The sequence below is a fragment of the Lepidochelys olivacea genome, assembly GCF_965140295.1.
Source record: "Lepidochelys olivacea isolate rLepOli2 genome assembly, chromosome: 1".
Lineage (NCBI taxonomy): Eukaryota > Metazoa > Chordata > Testudines > Cheloniidae > Lepidochelys > Lepidochelys olivacea.
In genome coordinates, this window is record NC_140411.1 from 98,751,636 (window position 1) to 98,768,883 (window position 17,248).

The following is a 17,248-nucleotide window of genomic DNA, read 5'->3' on the forward strand; positions in this document are numbered from 1 at the left end:
TGCAGAAGCCAGGAAAGTTCCCTACAATAGCAGGACCATTCCCCCGCTTACATATGCTCCTCAATGCACCTTATACCCCCTCTACTCTCTTGTGCCAAAGTCCAAGATGGGCCATGTTCGGGCCCAGTAGCTTCAATTGAATTTACTAGATGGCCTTACTCTCTGAACTACATATCTGCAATCCACATACATTTTTCAAACACTTGAAGTGTCTGAATGTATGTAATTCTATCCAAAATTAATTTAGATTTTTTTTTGGTATTGTCAAGCTAATGTTATTAGCTTTGTGTCAGTACTGAATCAGTAAAAACCTGTGTTTTTTTTAGTTTCTTCACAGCAAGTGTCTCTGAAGATATAGCCTACATCTGATTTATGATAAGACTGCAGTCTAATTTAAATTAGATACTATCTGCCACATTTGATACAACTCTACTTATTTAAATTACTTGGTTACAACAGATCAAGGGGACACTAACTTTCCAACCATATCATTTACCTAATTTTGACCCAGATTGTGTACTGAGGCTGAACATGTGGATCTCTCTGTATCTGCACGGTACAGGGTTGGGTCAGCTGCCTCTATGGCATTTTATCCCATTTCCCTCAGATCCTGAAAACTTACATCCATGGGACTGGGGAGGAGACTCAGAGGAAACATGTCCTGTTGCCTCTGCCCTGTAGCTCTGTACCTTTCTCAGCCTCTGAAGGTCCAAAACTGGGACACACTGTATGAAGAAGTCTCAAAATGAGAAACTAAAAAAATAATAATGCTGGAAACATGAAGTACTGTGGGATTCCTTACTCCTTTACAATAGGTAACTCTTCACATAACAGGGGGTAGCCGTGTTGGTCTGTATCCACAAAAACAAGGAGTCCAGTGGCACCTTAAAGACTTAACAGATTTATTTGAGCATAAGCTTTCGTGGGTAAAAACCTCACTTCTTTAGATGCCTTGAGTGAAAGTTACAGATGCAGACATAAATATACTGACACATGAAGAGAAAGGAGTTACCTCACAAGTGGAGAACCAGTGTTGACAGGGTCAATTCCATCAGGGTGGATGTAGTCCACTCCCAACAATAGATGATGAGGTGTCAATTTCAGGAGAGGCAAAGCTGCTTCTGTAATGAGCCAGCCACTCCCAGTCTCGATTCAAGACCAAATTAATGGTGTTAAATTTGCAAATGAATTTTAGTTCTGCTGTTTCTCTTTGAAGTCTGTTTCTGAAGTTTTTTGTTCAAGTAGAGCTACTTTCACATCTGTTATAGAATGTCCAGGAAGATTCAAGTGTTCTCCCACTGGCTTTTGTGTGTTACTATTCTTGAAGTCCGATTTGTGTCCATTTATTCTTTTACGTAGGGACTGTCCGGTTTGGCCAGAGTACATGGCAGAGGGGCATAAAGATGTAGAAGCTCTTTATACCAATATTCCACGTGAGGATGGACTACAAGCTGCCAAGAACAGTAACCCTGATAAGACCACGGCACACCTGGTGGCTGAGCTTTGTGACTTTGTCCTCACACACAACCATTTCAGACTTGGGGACACCTTATACCTTCAAGTCAGTGGCACTGCTATGGGTACCCACATGGCCTCACAGTATGCCAACATCTTTATGGCTGACTTAGAGCCACGCTTCCTCAACTCTTGTCCCTTAGCGCCCCTCCTCTACTTGCGCTACATTGATGACATCTTCATCATATGGACCCACGGGAAGGAGGCCCTTGAAGAATTCCACCTGAATTTCAACAATTTCCACCCCACCATCAACCTCAGCCTGGGCCACACAAGAGATCCACTTCCTGGACACTATAGCGCAAATAAGTGATGGTCACATAAACACCACCCTATACTGGAAACCTACTGACCGCTATACTTATCTACATGCCTCCAGCTTCCATCCAGGACTGATCACACAATACATTGTCTACACCCAAGCCCTAAGATACAACTGAATTTGCTCCAATCCCTCAGACAGAGACAAGCACCTACAAGATCATTATCAAGCATTCTTAAAACTACAATACTCATCTGGGGAATTGAGGAAACAGATTGACAGAGCGAGACGGGTACCCAGAAATCACCTACTATAGGACAGGCCGCACGAGGAAAACAACAGAACAGCACTGGCCATTACGTGCATCCCCCAGCTAAAACCTTTCCAGCACATTATCAGCGATCTACAACCTGTCCTGGAAAACGATCCCTCACTCCCACAGACCTTGGGAGACAGGCCAGTCCTCACTTACAGACAACCCCCCAACTTGAAGCAAATACTCACCAGCAACTACACATCACAGAAACACTAACTCAGGAACCAATCCCTGTAGCAAACCTTGTTGACTACTCTGTCCCCATATCTACTCTAGTGACACCATCAGAGGACCCAACCACATCAACCACACGATCAGAGGCTCATTCACCTGCACGTCTACTAATGTTATATATGCCATCATGTGCCAGCAATGCCCCTCTGCCATGTACATTGGCCAAACCGGACAGTCCCTATGTAAAAGAATAAATGGACACAAATCGGACTTCAAGAATGGTAACACACAAAAGCCAGTGGGAAAACACTTGAATCTTCCTGGACATTCTATAACAGATTTGAAAGTAGCTCTACTTGAACAAAAAACTTCAGAAACAGACTTCAAAGAGAAACAACAAAACTAAAGTTCATTTGCAAATTTAACACCATTAATTTGGGCTTGAATAGGGACTGGGAGTGGCTGGCTCATTACAGAAGCAGCTTTGCCTCTCCTGAAATTGACACCTCCTCATCTATTGTTGGGAGTGGACTACTTCCACCCTGATCGAATTGGCCCTGTCAACACTGGTTCTCCACTTGTGAAGTAACTCCCTTCTCTTCATGTGTCAGTATATTTATGTCTGCATCTGTAACTGTCACTCCATGCATCTGAAGAAGTGAGGTTTTTACCCACAAAAGCTTATGCTCAAATAAACCTGTTAGTCTTTAAGGTGCCACCGGACTCCTTGTTGTCTTCACATAACCTCACTTTCATTATTCTTTATTTCTGATGTAATTTGCAACTATAGAAGTAAAGGGACACCAAATTTTTATGGAATGCAGGTAATTCTGGGACAAAAATGAGTGATATCCTTCAAAATGATGGACAGTTGAAAGGCATGCCTGTGGGGAATGCAGAGTAAAATTAAAAGAGCCAGCATCAGAGATGGAAAAATATCCTAGCATCTCCAACAGAGCAAAGATATTGGAAATGATAAGGGGATTGGGATGGAGGTGCGGCAGAGCTGGTGCAGGTGGCTCTGGTTTCCAGTTGATTGTAAGGAATCTGTTGGTTGTGGGAGCTAAGCCTTCTTGTTTCTTTCACCAGGGAGACCAGTCTTGCACCTTCAGAGATGAAAGAATTCATAGGAAATTCCACGAGGGAAAACTCAATCTTTCCAGTCACCTACACAGAATTTTTCTGTGTAAAGGACAACTTGGAACTTTGTATTTATAATAAAATTATAATTGAAAAAAAATTACTCCTTCATAAAAGTACCATGATATGTTATATATTATGGCAATACAAAAAACATGCAACAAATTAATTGATGGCATGAATCCATGCATCTGGGGATATAGTTATCAAAAATCTGAATAGTATAGTCTGACTTTCATCTTGCTGTTAAACATAACCCAAGACACCTGAGCATTATTAATATGTTTAAAGAAATAATGCACACACAAAATTATCTGCTTACATACTTTGACTTTGATGATTTTGCTCTTGAAGTTGTTTAATACTACAATAACATCTTCCAGGTGGACTGAAGAATCTGCTCCTTCATGGCTATGAGAAAAAACAACAACAGATATACAAATGTATACACTCCTTAAAATGTTACATATATTAAATTTTATTTTTATTTTATAACTGTTTACATTTGCTCAACCTAAAAATATCTGTGTACTATATGTCCTGCACTAGTTTTCTGATGTCGGAACCTTTCTCAATTTTTCTTCTTCACAGCGCTTAACAGGAGTCTCCATACAGTTATAGTAAAATGACTGATAGGTTCTTTCACAATAATTGTGCTTCATCACTGCATAACACAAGAGTGTCCCCATGACCACGTAAGACTTCGCATTTTCAAATACCAACACTTTCTTTGGAAAGAAGACTGTAAAATGACATATCTTGCCAAACTGAATACCTGAATGTTGAATTTTTATTCCCTTGACTACTAAAGAAAAACCTAAAAGCTATACTACTTGAATATTCTTCAGTCACATGAGGATTTAAAACAAACACCCTGTACTACATAAACGGGGATATTTATTGAGGTTTAAAGGAATTTCCAGTTTTATTAAGTACTAGAATTAAATATATGGTTAAAAATATTAAAAACAATTATATTGTTATATTAGTATCACTGCTTCTTGTTAAGGTTGCTCAACACTTCCCTGTAATGGGGCACACAAGAAATGGTTACTCACCCTGTGTAGAAATGGCAGTTCTTCAAGATGTGTCCCCCTGTGGGTGCTCCATTATCGGTGCACTTGAGCCCCGTGCACCTTTGATAAGAGATTTTTCATAGTGACATTCATTTGGCCCGCACATGCATGTTACTCCACCTCGTGCTCCATGCAGTTACTATATAGAACTGTACAGACTAACCGTCCTCAGTTCCTTCTCTACCACAAAGCCCCATGACAGTGAACTCTGAAGCAGAGAGGAGAAGGGGGGGGTAGTGGAGCACTCATAGGTACACCTATCTTGAAGAACTGCAGTTACTGCACAAGGTGAGTAACCATTTCTTGTGTGCCCCATTACAGGGAAGTGTTGAGTAACCTTAATAAGAAGCAGTGATACTCATATAACAATATAATTTTTTCTAATATTTTTCATCATATATTTAATTCTAGTACTTAATAAAACTGGAAATTCCTTTAAACCTCAATAAATATCCCTGTTTATGTAATACAGGTTTCAGGCAATACCATTTCTTCTTTGAGTAGTGTTCTTATGTGTGACTACTGAGCAGTTTCCCTTTAAAGAGGAGGGGGCTTTGGAGTCTAGTCCAGTATGGAAGAAAGTACCAGCTGAGCTGAACACAGTATTGGAAGCAGAGTCACAGATTATTGCACAGCGTTCAGCGAAAGTATGCTTAGAAGCCCAAGTTGCGGCTTTACATATTTCAGTGATAGAAACGTTTTTAAGAAAGACTGCGCAGGTGGAAATAAATCGTGCAGACTATTCTCGTATGTTAGTAGATGCTTTGAGATTATGATAATGGTAGCAGTTACTAATAGTCAGTTATCTACCTAGAAAGCCTCTGTTTAGAGATTGCAGCTCCCTTTGTTCTATCTGTGATCAAAACAAGCTGGAAGACTTCCTGAAAGGTTTAGTCCCATCTAGTTAGAAGACCAGAGCTCCCCTGATATCAAGCATGTTGAACATGCTTATCCCAGTGAGGTTTAGGTTGAAAAATGGGGAGGTGAATGGGCTGATTAATATGGAAATGAGAAACTATTTTTGGCAAAAAACTCAGGGTGTGGACATAATGTAACCTTGTCTCTGAAAAATACTGTAATTGTGGGATATGGCATAAGAGAAACTATTTCTACCACTTATTGAGCCAATGAGATGGCAACCAAAAATGCCGTTTTCATTAATAAATAGAGAAGTGAGCAGGCAGCCATAGGTTCAAACAGTGGTCTTGTAAGGCATGTAAGAATCAAACTGAGGTCCCAAACCAGAGTAGGGCATTTAACTGGCCGAAAAGGGTTACCCGGGCGTTCGAGGAATCTCACTGTTGTTGGATGGGCAAATATGGAGTAAATCTTTATTGGAGATGGAAGGCTGTGATGGCTGCCACATGAACTCTAATGGAGCTCAGTGATAACCTGAGGTCTGTAGTTCTGGAATGTAGTCCAGTATCTCTGGCAGCAAAGGGATAGCTCAGTGGTTTGAGCATTGGCCTGCTAAACCCAGGGTTGTGAGTTCAGTCCTTGAGGGGGCCATTTAGGGATCTGGGGCAAAAATTGGGGATTGGTCCTGCTTTGAGCAGGGGGTTGGACTAGATGACCTCCTGAGGTCCCTTCCAGCCCTGATATTCTATGATTCTATGAGGTGGTCGATGCAATGTGTTTGAGATCACACTAGCAGGCAAATCTTACTCATTTCTGTAAATAAGTGCAGCACGTAGACTGTTTCCTGCAGTGTGGTAACACCCTTTTTACTTGCTGTGAAAAGGCCATTTGTATGTCCATGAACCATCAAGCAGCCATGCTTTGAGTTGAAGGATTATGAGATTGGGGTGAAGGATCTTCCTGCTCTCCTGAGAGAGGAGATCAAGAATGGTGTGGACAGTAATCAGGAAGAACACACCCAGCTGTAAGTAAGGAAACCATGTCTGTCTGGGTCATGTTGGAACAATCAGAATAACTCTAGCCTTGTCCTTTCTTATTCCGAGTAGGACTCTGGATATCAGAAGAGTTGGGGGAATGTGTACAGAAGACCCGGTGACCACTGGTCCAGGCTGAGGTTGATGTTGGGATGGGAATTGTTGAAATCATGGTGGAATTCCTCAACTTCAACTTTGTGTAATGACACATCCACTCCCAGTCTCTAGCATTTGCTCAAGAAACTCCCTGAAAAAGCACAAGAACAAATCCGCACAGACACACCCCTGGAACCCAAACCTGAGGCATTCTATCTGCTACCCAAGATCCATAAACCTGGAAATCCTGGACGCCCCATCATCTCAGGCATTGGCACCCTGACTGCAGGATTGTCTGGCTATGTAGACTCCCTCCTCAGGCCCTACGCTACCAGCACTCCTAGCTATCTTCGAGACACCACTGACTTCCTGAGGAAACTACAATCCATCGTGATCTTCCTGAAAACACCATCCTGGCCACTATGGATGTAGAAGCCCTCTACACCAACATTCCACACAAAGATGGACTACAAGCCATCAGGAACAGTATCCCTGATAATGTCACGGCAAACCTGGTGGCTGAACTTTGTGACTTTGTCCTCACCCATAACTATTTCACATTTAGGTACAATGTATACCTTCAAATCAGCGGCACTGCTATGGATACCCGCATGGCCCCACAGTATGCCAACATTTTTATGGCTGACTTAGAACAATGCTTCCTCAGCTCTCATCCCCTAATGCCCCTACTCTACTTGTGCTACATTGATGACATCTTCATCATCTGGACCCATGGAAAAGAAGCCCTTGAGGAATTCCACCAGGATTTCAACAATTTCCATCCCAACATCAACCTCAGCCTGGACCAGTCCACACAAGAGATCCACTTCCTGGACACTATGGTGCTAATAAGCGATGGTCACATAAACACCACCCTATACCGGAAACCTACTGACCGCTATTCCTACCTACATGCCTCCAGCTTTCACCCTGACCACACCACACGATCCATTGTCTACAGCCAAGCTCTACAATACAACCGCATTTTCTCCAACCCCTCAGACAGAGATAAACACCTACAAGATCTCTATCAAGCATTCTTACAACCACAAAACCCACCTGCTGAAGTGAAGAAACAAACTGACAGAGCCAGAAGAGTACCCAGAAGTCACCTACTACAGGACAGGCCCAACAAAGATAAAAACAGAACGCCACTAGCCATCACCTTCAGCCCCCAACTAAAACCTCTCCAACGCATCAGCAAGGATCTACAACCTATCCTGAAGGACGACCCATCACTCACAAATTTTGGGAGACAAGCCAGTCCTTGCCTACAGACAGCCCCCCAACCTGAAGCAAATACTCACCAGCAACCACACAACAGAACCACTAACCCAGGAACCTATCCTTGCAACAAAGCCCATTGCCAACTGCATCCACATATCTATTCAGGGGACACCATCATAGGGCCTAATCACATCAGCCACACTATCAGAGGCTTGTTCACCTGCACATCTACCAATGTGATATATACCACCATGTGCCAGCAATGCCCCTCTGCCATGTACATTGGTCAAACTGGACAGTCTCTACGTAAAAGAATAAATGGACACAAATCAGATGTCAAGAATTATAACATTCATAAACCAGTTGGAGAACACTTCAGTCTCTCTGGTCACTCGATTTCAGACCTAAAGGTCGCAATATTAGAACAAAACGACTTCAAAAACAGACTCCAACGAGAGACTGCTGAATTGGAATTAATTTGCAAACTGGATACAATTAACTTAGGCTTGAATAGAGACTGGGAGTGGACGTGTCATTACACAAAGTAAAACTATTTCCCCATGTTTATTTCCCCCACCCCCCATTGCTCCTCGGACGTTCCGGTTAACTGCTGGAAATGGCCCACCTTGATTACCACTGCAAAAGGTTTTCTCTCTCCACCCCCTCCCCCCGGCTCTCCCTGCTGGTAACAGCTCATCTTAAGTGATCACTCTCCTTACATGTGTATGATAACACCCATTTTTTCATGTTCTATGTGTATATAAATCTCCTCACTGTATTTTCCACTGAATGCATCCGATGAAGTGAGCTGTAGCTCACGAAAGCTTATGCTCAAATAAATTGGTTAGTCTCTAAGGTGCCACTAGTACTCCTTTTCTTTTTATAAGCTTCAGTGACTCCCCTGAATGAGATGTTAGAATGGATGATACAAAAAAAATTAATGAAGAGAACAAAACACCAAATCAGTCTGAAATGAAGGTACAAAGTCTATCTTCATCCCTCACTGTCTATCACTGCTCAGAACACAGCCCTGATTAAAAACTGGAGATAGAAGCAGCTCTACTAAAAAAACGAACACGATATTGCAACATACATGTTTCAACATACATGCCAGCCAGGAAGAGAAAACTAGGACTTGTAGCATTTGTGGAAAAGATATTATCCAAGTTGCTTAACATAAATAGAGATGTAGTGTAATGAGACTGAAATGTTACCATGAATACAAGAATGTGGGCTGGCTCCATTATCCTCAGTCCCTATTTTATCTCTACTAGTTCCCAATTAACTAATACAATTCAGGATCAGCCTAATGAGGATTTTAAGTCTTTGCAAAATGTTACCTCATCCTCCCCACTCTATGTGGCTAAGCAGTAGAACCTTTAGGTAGATTGCTAATTTTTAGGAAAACCATTTCCATGAAGAGAGACTCACTGATACTCAACCTTTTAAATTTTACCCATCCAAGCCTTTTTTCCCCCCCACTGCATTTGCTAATCAGTATTATCATCATTGCTAGCTTTTTATTCCTATTTGCATATTGTTTTTGTTTGTTTTCCTTCTGTAAATTCCATATTTTTGCGAACGCTGTGACACTCTTTTACAAAATATTTTTGTAATTGTAAGTTACAACTGTGTTTGCTCAAAAATTAGGTTACTACTTACACAAATATTTGGTAGATGTCTTCCGATCTTCCTTTGCGTAATCTCAATGTCCACGCACCAGGATTTGCTTTCAACTGAAAATACCCCTGTAAGCAAAGAGAAATAGTAACACAGTCTGGTTTTATCAAAACTTTGGAAACAACCACCTTCACATGTAAACAGATTCTCCAGCATTCAGCACTGTCTGTCATCAAAGCTACTTACTACACACTCTCAGCTGCAATTCGAGCCCCGAAATCAGTATTACGGTAATGCAATCAAGTGCCCTCTCCCCTTTATGTTCACATCCACAAGCTCTTAGTGATAAAGAGAGTTGTTCCTGCCTGAATATGGAATTTATATAAAGAATTTTCTTCTTCTTTCTCCTTTATGCCACTTTTCCTGGTGAGGGTTGTGGCTGCAGCATGGAGAGTAGGGAGGACCAAACCTCCTTTTCCTCCGCAACAGGAGGTTCCAGGTGCTCCTGGGGGATTCCCTGACATTCCCAGGCCAGCCAGGATATGTAATACCTCCAGTGTGTCCTTGGTCAGCCTCAGGGCCTCTGCCCCATGGGATGTGTCCAGTAGAGTTCCAACGGAAGCCTCCCGGGGGCATCCTTATCAGGTGCCCGAACCACCACCTTAACTGGCTCTTCTTGATCAGGAGGAGTAGTGGCTCTACTCCGAGGCCCTCCTGAATAGCCAAGCTCCTCACCCTATCTTGGAGAGTATGCCCAGCCACCCTGCAGAGAAACCTCATTTCCGCCACTTATCCCCACGATCTTGTCCTTTCGGTCATTACCCAAGGTTTGTGACCATAGGTGTGGATGGGGATGTAGAGCGACTTGTGAATGGAGAGTTTTGTCCAAAAGCTCAGCTCCTGCTTCACCACCATGGATCAGTATAACCCCCACATCACCGACACACCAATCCGCCAGTTGATCTCATGCTCCCACTTGCCGTCACTCATGAACAAGACAAGTAGGTACTTAAACACTAAGGGCAGCTGCTCCCCCCTCACCTGGAGAGAGCAGTCCACTTTCTTCCAGGAAAGGACCATGACCTCTGATTTGGAGGTTCTGGTTCTCATCCCAGCCACTTCACACTCAGCAGCAAAACATACAAGGGAGCGTTAGAGATCGCAGTCTGAAGAAGCAAGGACATCATCATCTACAAACAGCTGAAAAGCCACCTCCGAGCCCCATACCGGATGCACTCCACAGCTCAGCTGCGCCTTGATATCCTGTCCATGAAAATCACAAACAGGAGTGGGGACAAGACCCACCCTTGGCGGAGTCGAATGCCCACCTTGAACGAACTCAACTTAATGCCAAGAATATGAATGCAACTCTCACTCCAAGAATAGAGGGACCGGATAGCATGCAGAAGTGGCACCTCATACTCCCACAGCACTTCCCATAAGACATCTCGGGGAATGCAGTCATATTCCTTCTCCAGGTCCACAAAATAAAGGTAAAATGGATTAGCAAATTCCCACAACACCTTGAGTATCTGTGAGCGAGCAAAGAGCTGATCCCTTGTTCCACGGCCGGGAGGGAATCCACATTGTTTCTCCTGAATCTGAGGTTCTACTAACGTGCATAACCTTCTTTCCAGCACCCTAGTATAGGCTTTGCCGGGGAGGCTGAGGAGTGTGATCCCCCTATAGTTGGAACACACCTTCTGGTCTTCTTTCTTAAAGATTGGGACGACCACCCCAGTTTGTCAGTCCAGAGGAACTGCACCCACCTTCCACACAACACTGAAGAGGTGTGTTGACTACAACACCCCAACGTTATCCAGTGCTTTCAACATGTCTGGGTGAATCTCATCCACACCTGCTGCTTTATCACGACGAAGGCACTCTACCGCTGTATCGACTTCAGCATCAGAAATAGATCCAATCTCATTGGAGGTTTCTGGCACCAGAAGGGGGGCATGTCCATTGGACTGAGGATTTCCTCAAAGTGCTCCTTCCACCTCTTGACAATCTCCTCAGTCAATGTCAGCATTTCACCACCCATGCTGAGTATAGCCTGGGAACATCCCACTGATCCTTCCTAAGGCGACGAATGGTTTGCCAGAACATCTTTGAGGCTGTCCAGTAGTCATTCTCCGTGGTATCTCCAAACTCCTCCCAAGCCTGGGCTTTTGCTTCAATGACCGTCACAACCACAGCCCTCTTACCAGTTGGTACTTCGTCAGCTGTATCAGGAGTCCAGTTCGTAAGCATTGCTCAGAAGGCCTCCTTCGACTTGGCAGCTTCCCTCACCACTGGAGTCCACCAGCAGGACCTAGGGTTGCCACTATGACAGGCACCAACTGCCTTCAGGCCACAGCTTTTTGTGGTTGCCTCAACAATTGAGGCCCTGAATAATGGTCTACTCAGACTCAGTGTCCAAGACCTCACCCAGAATGCAGGAGAAGTTCTTCTGGAGGTGGGAATTGAAGTCCTTCACTAGATGTTCCCAGGTGACTTGCACTGATCATTTGGGCCTCCTGTGTCTATCTGGCTGGCGTCCCATGTGTTGGATCCGACTCACCACCAAGTGGTGATCAGCTGCCAGCTCTGCCCCTCTCTTCACCTGAGTGTCCAGAACATATGGCCTTAGGTCCAATGAGATGACTATGAAGTCAATCATCGATTTTTGGCCTAAGGTGCTCTGGTACCAACTACATTTATGAGCAACCTTGTGTTTGTATAGAAAGAATCTCTATGTAAAATAATGGGCTGTTCCCTATTCCTCTGATATCACAAGCCAATGAACCAATTACTGAACAGGATTTTTGGCTCCAGTCTACCTCTTCTCAATCAGACTTGCTTCTTGCTCTCCAGTTAAGACAGTCAGAGCTGCTACTCAAGAAACTAAAAACAACTAAAAACCCTCTTCATCAGATACTTCATGGATGGGTCACTACAAAAACTAATTTCCCTCTGCTGATACTGACACCTTCTTGTCAACTGTTTGAAATGGGCTACCTGGATTGCATTGGCCTCATTAGCACTACAAAAGTAATTTTCCCTCCCTTGGTATTCACCCCTTCTTGTCAACTGTTGAGAATAGGCCACTTCCACCTTAACTGAATTGGCTCATTAGTACTGACCCCCCACTTGATAAGGCAACTCCCATCTTTTCACGTGCTGTGTATTTTCCACTCCATGCATCTGATGAAGTGAGTTTTAGCTCACGAAAGCTTATGCCCAAATAAATTTGTTAGTCTCTAAAGTGCCACAAGGACTCTTCGTTGTTTTTGCTGATACAGACTAACATGGCTACCACTCTGAAGCCTCTCAAGAAACTGTGAATCTAAAACTCCAGCTACTCACAAACTTGAGGTTCCGGACTGGGTAATCTCTTTGGAGAAATTCAATTTACAGGTAGAAACAAATTTCCTATTCAGCTCAAGACTCCCAAGAAGGAATAATGATATATGCCTAACAGTATCTGAAACCCAGACGAGGCAGGCCTCTGAAACTGAAGGGGCATGAGAAAGGGTTACTTAAGATGATTCAATTATGCAGACTGAGAATGAACGCAGCATTTGCTGAAGTACCATAGCACACTTGTCATTGGTTGAATGTGAACTGAAGGTGGCTGACTGGCATTTCTCGTCAAGCAACGGAGATTTTTTCTTTCCCTGTAAAGCAGACATGGCTAATATAAAATGAACTTAGCTCTCTGAGGAACATGGGACGCTCTCTATGCTACAATAACTACATGCCAGAACTGAAAAGAACTCAGTTATGCAAAGCAGATTCAGAGGATGAAGTGGATAGTAAAAAGCCCCCGCCCCCAGCCTTATGCTTCTTTACAATTTAAAAATGTGAAGATGTTTTTGTTTATTTGTGCTTTACAACAAATATTATTTACTGCTTGTTTCCCCGTACACATTTACATAATACTTGATGTATTTTATTTATTAAATTAGTGATATAACATAAAACAGCTTTATATATTCAAAAATTCTATTAGCAGTGGCTAAAACAGTGGTCACCATGACTCACTGTTATGAGATTCTACAAGAAAGGCTCAAAAATGAGCTAAGAATCCACTCAACTGACTACATGTGCTTTGCTCAATTACATAGCATGCTGGTGAGGCACAACATATAGAAATCCATTTATAATTCTGTTTTCATCTTTAGTGTTCAGAATATTTAATACTCTGAAGAAATTCCCTCCATTTCAGACAAAACCTCAAAACATGAATTTTTAAAGTAGATCTTTAAAAAGATCTTAAAGATTTTAAAAAGATCTTCTGTACTTTCCACAGTATGCATCCGATGAAGTGAGCTGTAGCTCACAAAAGCTTATGATCAAATAAATTGGTTAGTCTCTAAGGTGCCACAAGTACTCCTTTTCTTTTTGCAGATACAGACTAACACGGCTGTTACTCTGAAACCTGCCTTTTAAAGTAGTGGATTTTTAAATTTTTTTTTCCATTTCTTTCATTTGGGTAAAAAGTACATAAGATCCCTCATGCCCATCCACCTAAACCACTTTGAATGGTGGTAATCCTACTATATAAATCTAGTCCCAAATATTTCAGTGAATCATACCATGCCAATCAAAAAAAAAGAAAATTAATGTTTAAGTGCTTCACTTTTTTTTCTAAATATTAAAAAAGAGTTAGGTTCCACACACCCAAAAGCCCTCTTTGGTAGAAAGGAAAACAATAACTAGCACTGTCTGAGAATATTTTAATATTGACACACTGCTGGCTGCCACTAAACCTTAGACTTCTAATAGTTAAGGAAACGTAAAAGACTATCCAGGTTACTTAACCATTAACTGGAATTCTTTGAATGTATCACTTTCACAGATTCACATTACTGGGATTGAGTATCAAGTCAAATAAACACAAAACTGTAAAAAACAGTTCACAATGGAGAACCTTGTAGAGGACTGCATATATAAAAGGATAAATGCTGGTCCCATTCTTTAAATTCTGTTCAGAACCAGCACTCCAAAGACAAAAAGAGAGGGTAGAAGAGTTTGGATGTCAGAAGACAATATACTCAGAGAACTACAATTACTAGTAAGTAAGCAACCTAGTTTTCTCTCTTACAGAAATCTGTCCTACAGATACTCATAAGCCTTGTCTATACTAAAAAAAAAAAATACACAAAATTGTGGTTAACAGTGCACAATAATGCCACTATGTGGCTCTGCACTTGTTCTGAGAAAGTTCAAATGCTACGCCATCATTACGTTAATGTGGACTGAGAACTTAGACTACAGGCACAGACATAATAGCAGTAATTGTGCAACTAGTGTTCCTACTAGCATTATTCAGTACACCAGTCATATCTTGGTCTTTCTGTACTCTGCTGGCCTGGGGTTACATTTTTCAAAAGCTCTTCATCTATACTTATTTCACTGCACATACTTTCTCACCAGGACTCACCTCTTAACAGTCACTGTGCAACTGAGCTGCTTCTGGGGCATTTCTCAGAAGAACATCGTAAGAGCATGTTGTCATGCTCACTGGCTCATACTGTCCATGAGAGCGTTAAAGAACAAAGGGCAAAATTTTCAAAAGTGCCTAAGTCCCATTAAAAAAATTACCTAAACACTTAGGAGCCTAAGTCTGGTATGGTTATAGAAGACAAAATATGATTCCTAGGAGACTTAGGCTCTTAAGTGCTTAGGTCCTTTTGAAAATGGGATTTAGGCACTTTTGAAAATTTTACTTCAAAACAATGTATTTAACAAGATGCAAACATGAAATTACTAATTGTGCTTCCCCTAAATACAAATATAACAACAAACACTAATTCTGGTGAGACCTCAGTATTCCAAGTCCAAAGATAGCAGAAAATGAGCTGAGAGAGCAAGATCTGCGTGTCACCCTTTATAGACATCATCTCTATATTATTCAGTATATACATCGAAGCATAAAACTCTGAAGTATACTAACTACTTTTAGCAGTCCAGATTTTGCTCATTAGAAAAGAATACTCAAAGAATGGGTATCTTGAAGAAATTTCATGAAGGAGAATGAACATAAAAACAAAACAAAACCCACAACTTTTTCCTTAGTCAATACCAACCAGATTGGCCATCACAGTGGTGTCAAACATAACAGAATTATTCTTCATGCCTAGAGTTAACTGTAATCCCCGAGGAGGTTGTCCAGTGGTCATATCAAAGCAATGTCCTTCAAGTAGTAGATATTCCAGTTCATACTCTGCTGTAACAATTCCTTCTACCTGTGGAAATTAACATTTTTATATCATTAGAACATCTGGTATTTTGATTTCTCATAACAAAGGAGCATATTACAATGATGGAAATTTTGGTTTTTCATAATATACCTTCCGTATAAATACGTTACATGGATTTAATTCTTTCTTTTTAACATTTTGGGTGAATTTAGTGACTGTGAAAGCTGATGCAGACCAAGTCCTTTATTCATTCATCAAACAGATATAGTAAAGATTGGTAAGACAGTTGGACCTAAAAGGAATGGGCGTGTGTGTGAGAGAGAGAGAGCACGAGCATGTATTAAGTGTGTGTGTATATAAATAAAACTTTATTTAGAAACATTTTACAGATAATATACAGCAATGCTTTTCACCATGTGAATGTACAGTTCACTGTACTAAGCAAAGTTGGAACCACTGAATCACTGAAGTCAAGCTCCCTCAAGCCTAAATGAAGGGTTCAACTTTAGGATTGAGAAAATATTTTGTTTCCCATGTACACTCAATCTTTGGTCTCTGTATCCTGTTGTCAGCAACAGTGCTGACTGGCAAGGTGATTTTAGAGATGTGGATACCTATCTGCTAAGAAATGGGATGACATCACTTACTCATGTTGCATAAGCCAAACAGCCATCATCAGATAGTTCTAACTTTTGGTCATTTCCAAGCTGAATGAGATTGGCATCCATAACTCACAGGTGAAAAGCTTCATATCCATTTATTAATTCCCAGAACCATCTAGTCCTCCATTTTCAACATTTTCGTATGGAAATCGAGTGTAAAAATTCAGAATTAAAAACAATTATTTAAACTGAAGCCAAAAGAATGTCTAACAAGGAAAAAAGCTCTTTCAATTGAATAAGAACCTGTGTATTTCTGCACTGACAATTTAGTATTGAGAAACTGAAAAACGAAATGTTCAAGGTATCTATATATTAACAGTATATTGTTTATCTATTTAAAATATGTGATACAGTTTGACTCAGCTACATTTCTTTTCCTTTGGATAGTTTCTACTGGTGCCAATACATTTGCCCTCGTTTATACTGATCAGTGAGGCATGTCGTGATAATACAGAAAACAGGGAGTTTATTAATAACCATAATGCCATGTATATTCACACACACATCAGGATTCTTGATATAATTTAGGTCTAAGTCTGTAAACATGTCAAATTCCTGATACTGTTTCTGTGTTTCACACAAGTTAAATAACTACCACAGCTAACACAAATTCTTGCTAAGTTGTGAAGTAACATTTTCCCCCACCCTTCCACTCTGTGAGAAAACTGCAAAGAAGAGCCAGCCACAAATTCCAGCCAGTAAGGGCAGAAGCAGCCAATGCAGAGACCTTTGATCCTCTGGAGATCTTTTTACAGTTTTGATTGGACTTTCTCGGCCTTTACATGATTGGTTGTTTGCTCCAACCCTCCCATTCCTCCTTCCTTCACAGATTCTTCACCTCAGCATCACTCCTCCTGGCTCTTTCCTTCAGTGTCCCCTACTTTAGCTTATCTCCTCTTAATGAAAAACTAAACAGAGAGAGAGAGATAAAGGAACTAACATGAGGTTTGTCACCATTACATTGCTCTCTCTGTTTGCATGTTGTACCCTTTTCCTCACCCTGTGTTTATCTTATCCGCTTAAACTGTAAATTCTTCAAGGCAAAGTCTATCTTTTTGTTCTTTGTTCATTCAGCACATA

The 17,248-nt window shown here is 41.4% G+C and overlaps 1 protein-coding gene across 1 annotated transcript in view; it reads right to left on the reverse strand.

Moving 5' to 3' along the window:
* UGGT2 (UDP-glucose glycoprotein glucosyltransferase 2) overlaps nucleotides 1-17,248 on the reverse strand; it is a 306,688-nt gene that overhangs the window by 58,070 nt on the left and 231,370 nt on the right. Inside the window, exons 28-30 of the mRNA XM_084618017.1 lie at nucleotides 15,393-15,551; nucleotides 9,361-9,446; nucleotides 3,734-3,818 (exon numbers count right to left, since the gene is read on the reverse strand). Of these exons, the coding sequence (XP_084474143.1) occupies nucleotides 3,734-3,818; nucleotides 9,361-9,446; nucleotides 15,393-15,551 (330 nt within the window). The remainder of the gene's footprint in view (nucleotides 1-3,733; nucleotides 3,819-9,360; nucleotides 9,447-15,392; nucleotides 15,552-17,248) is intronic.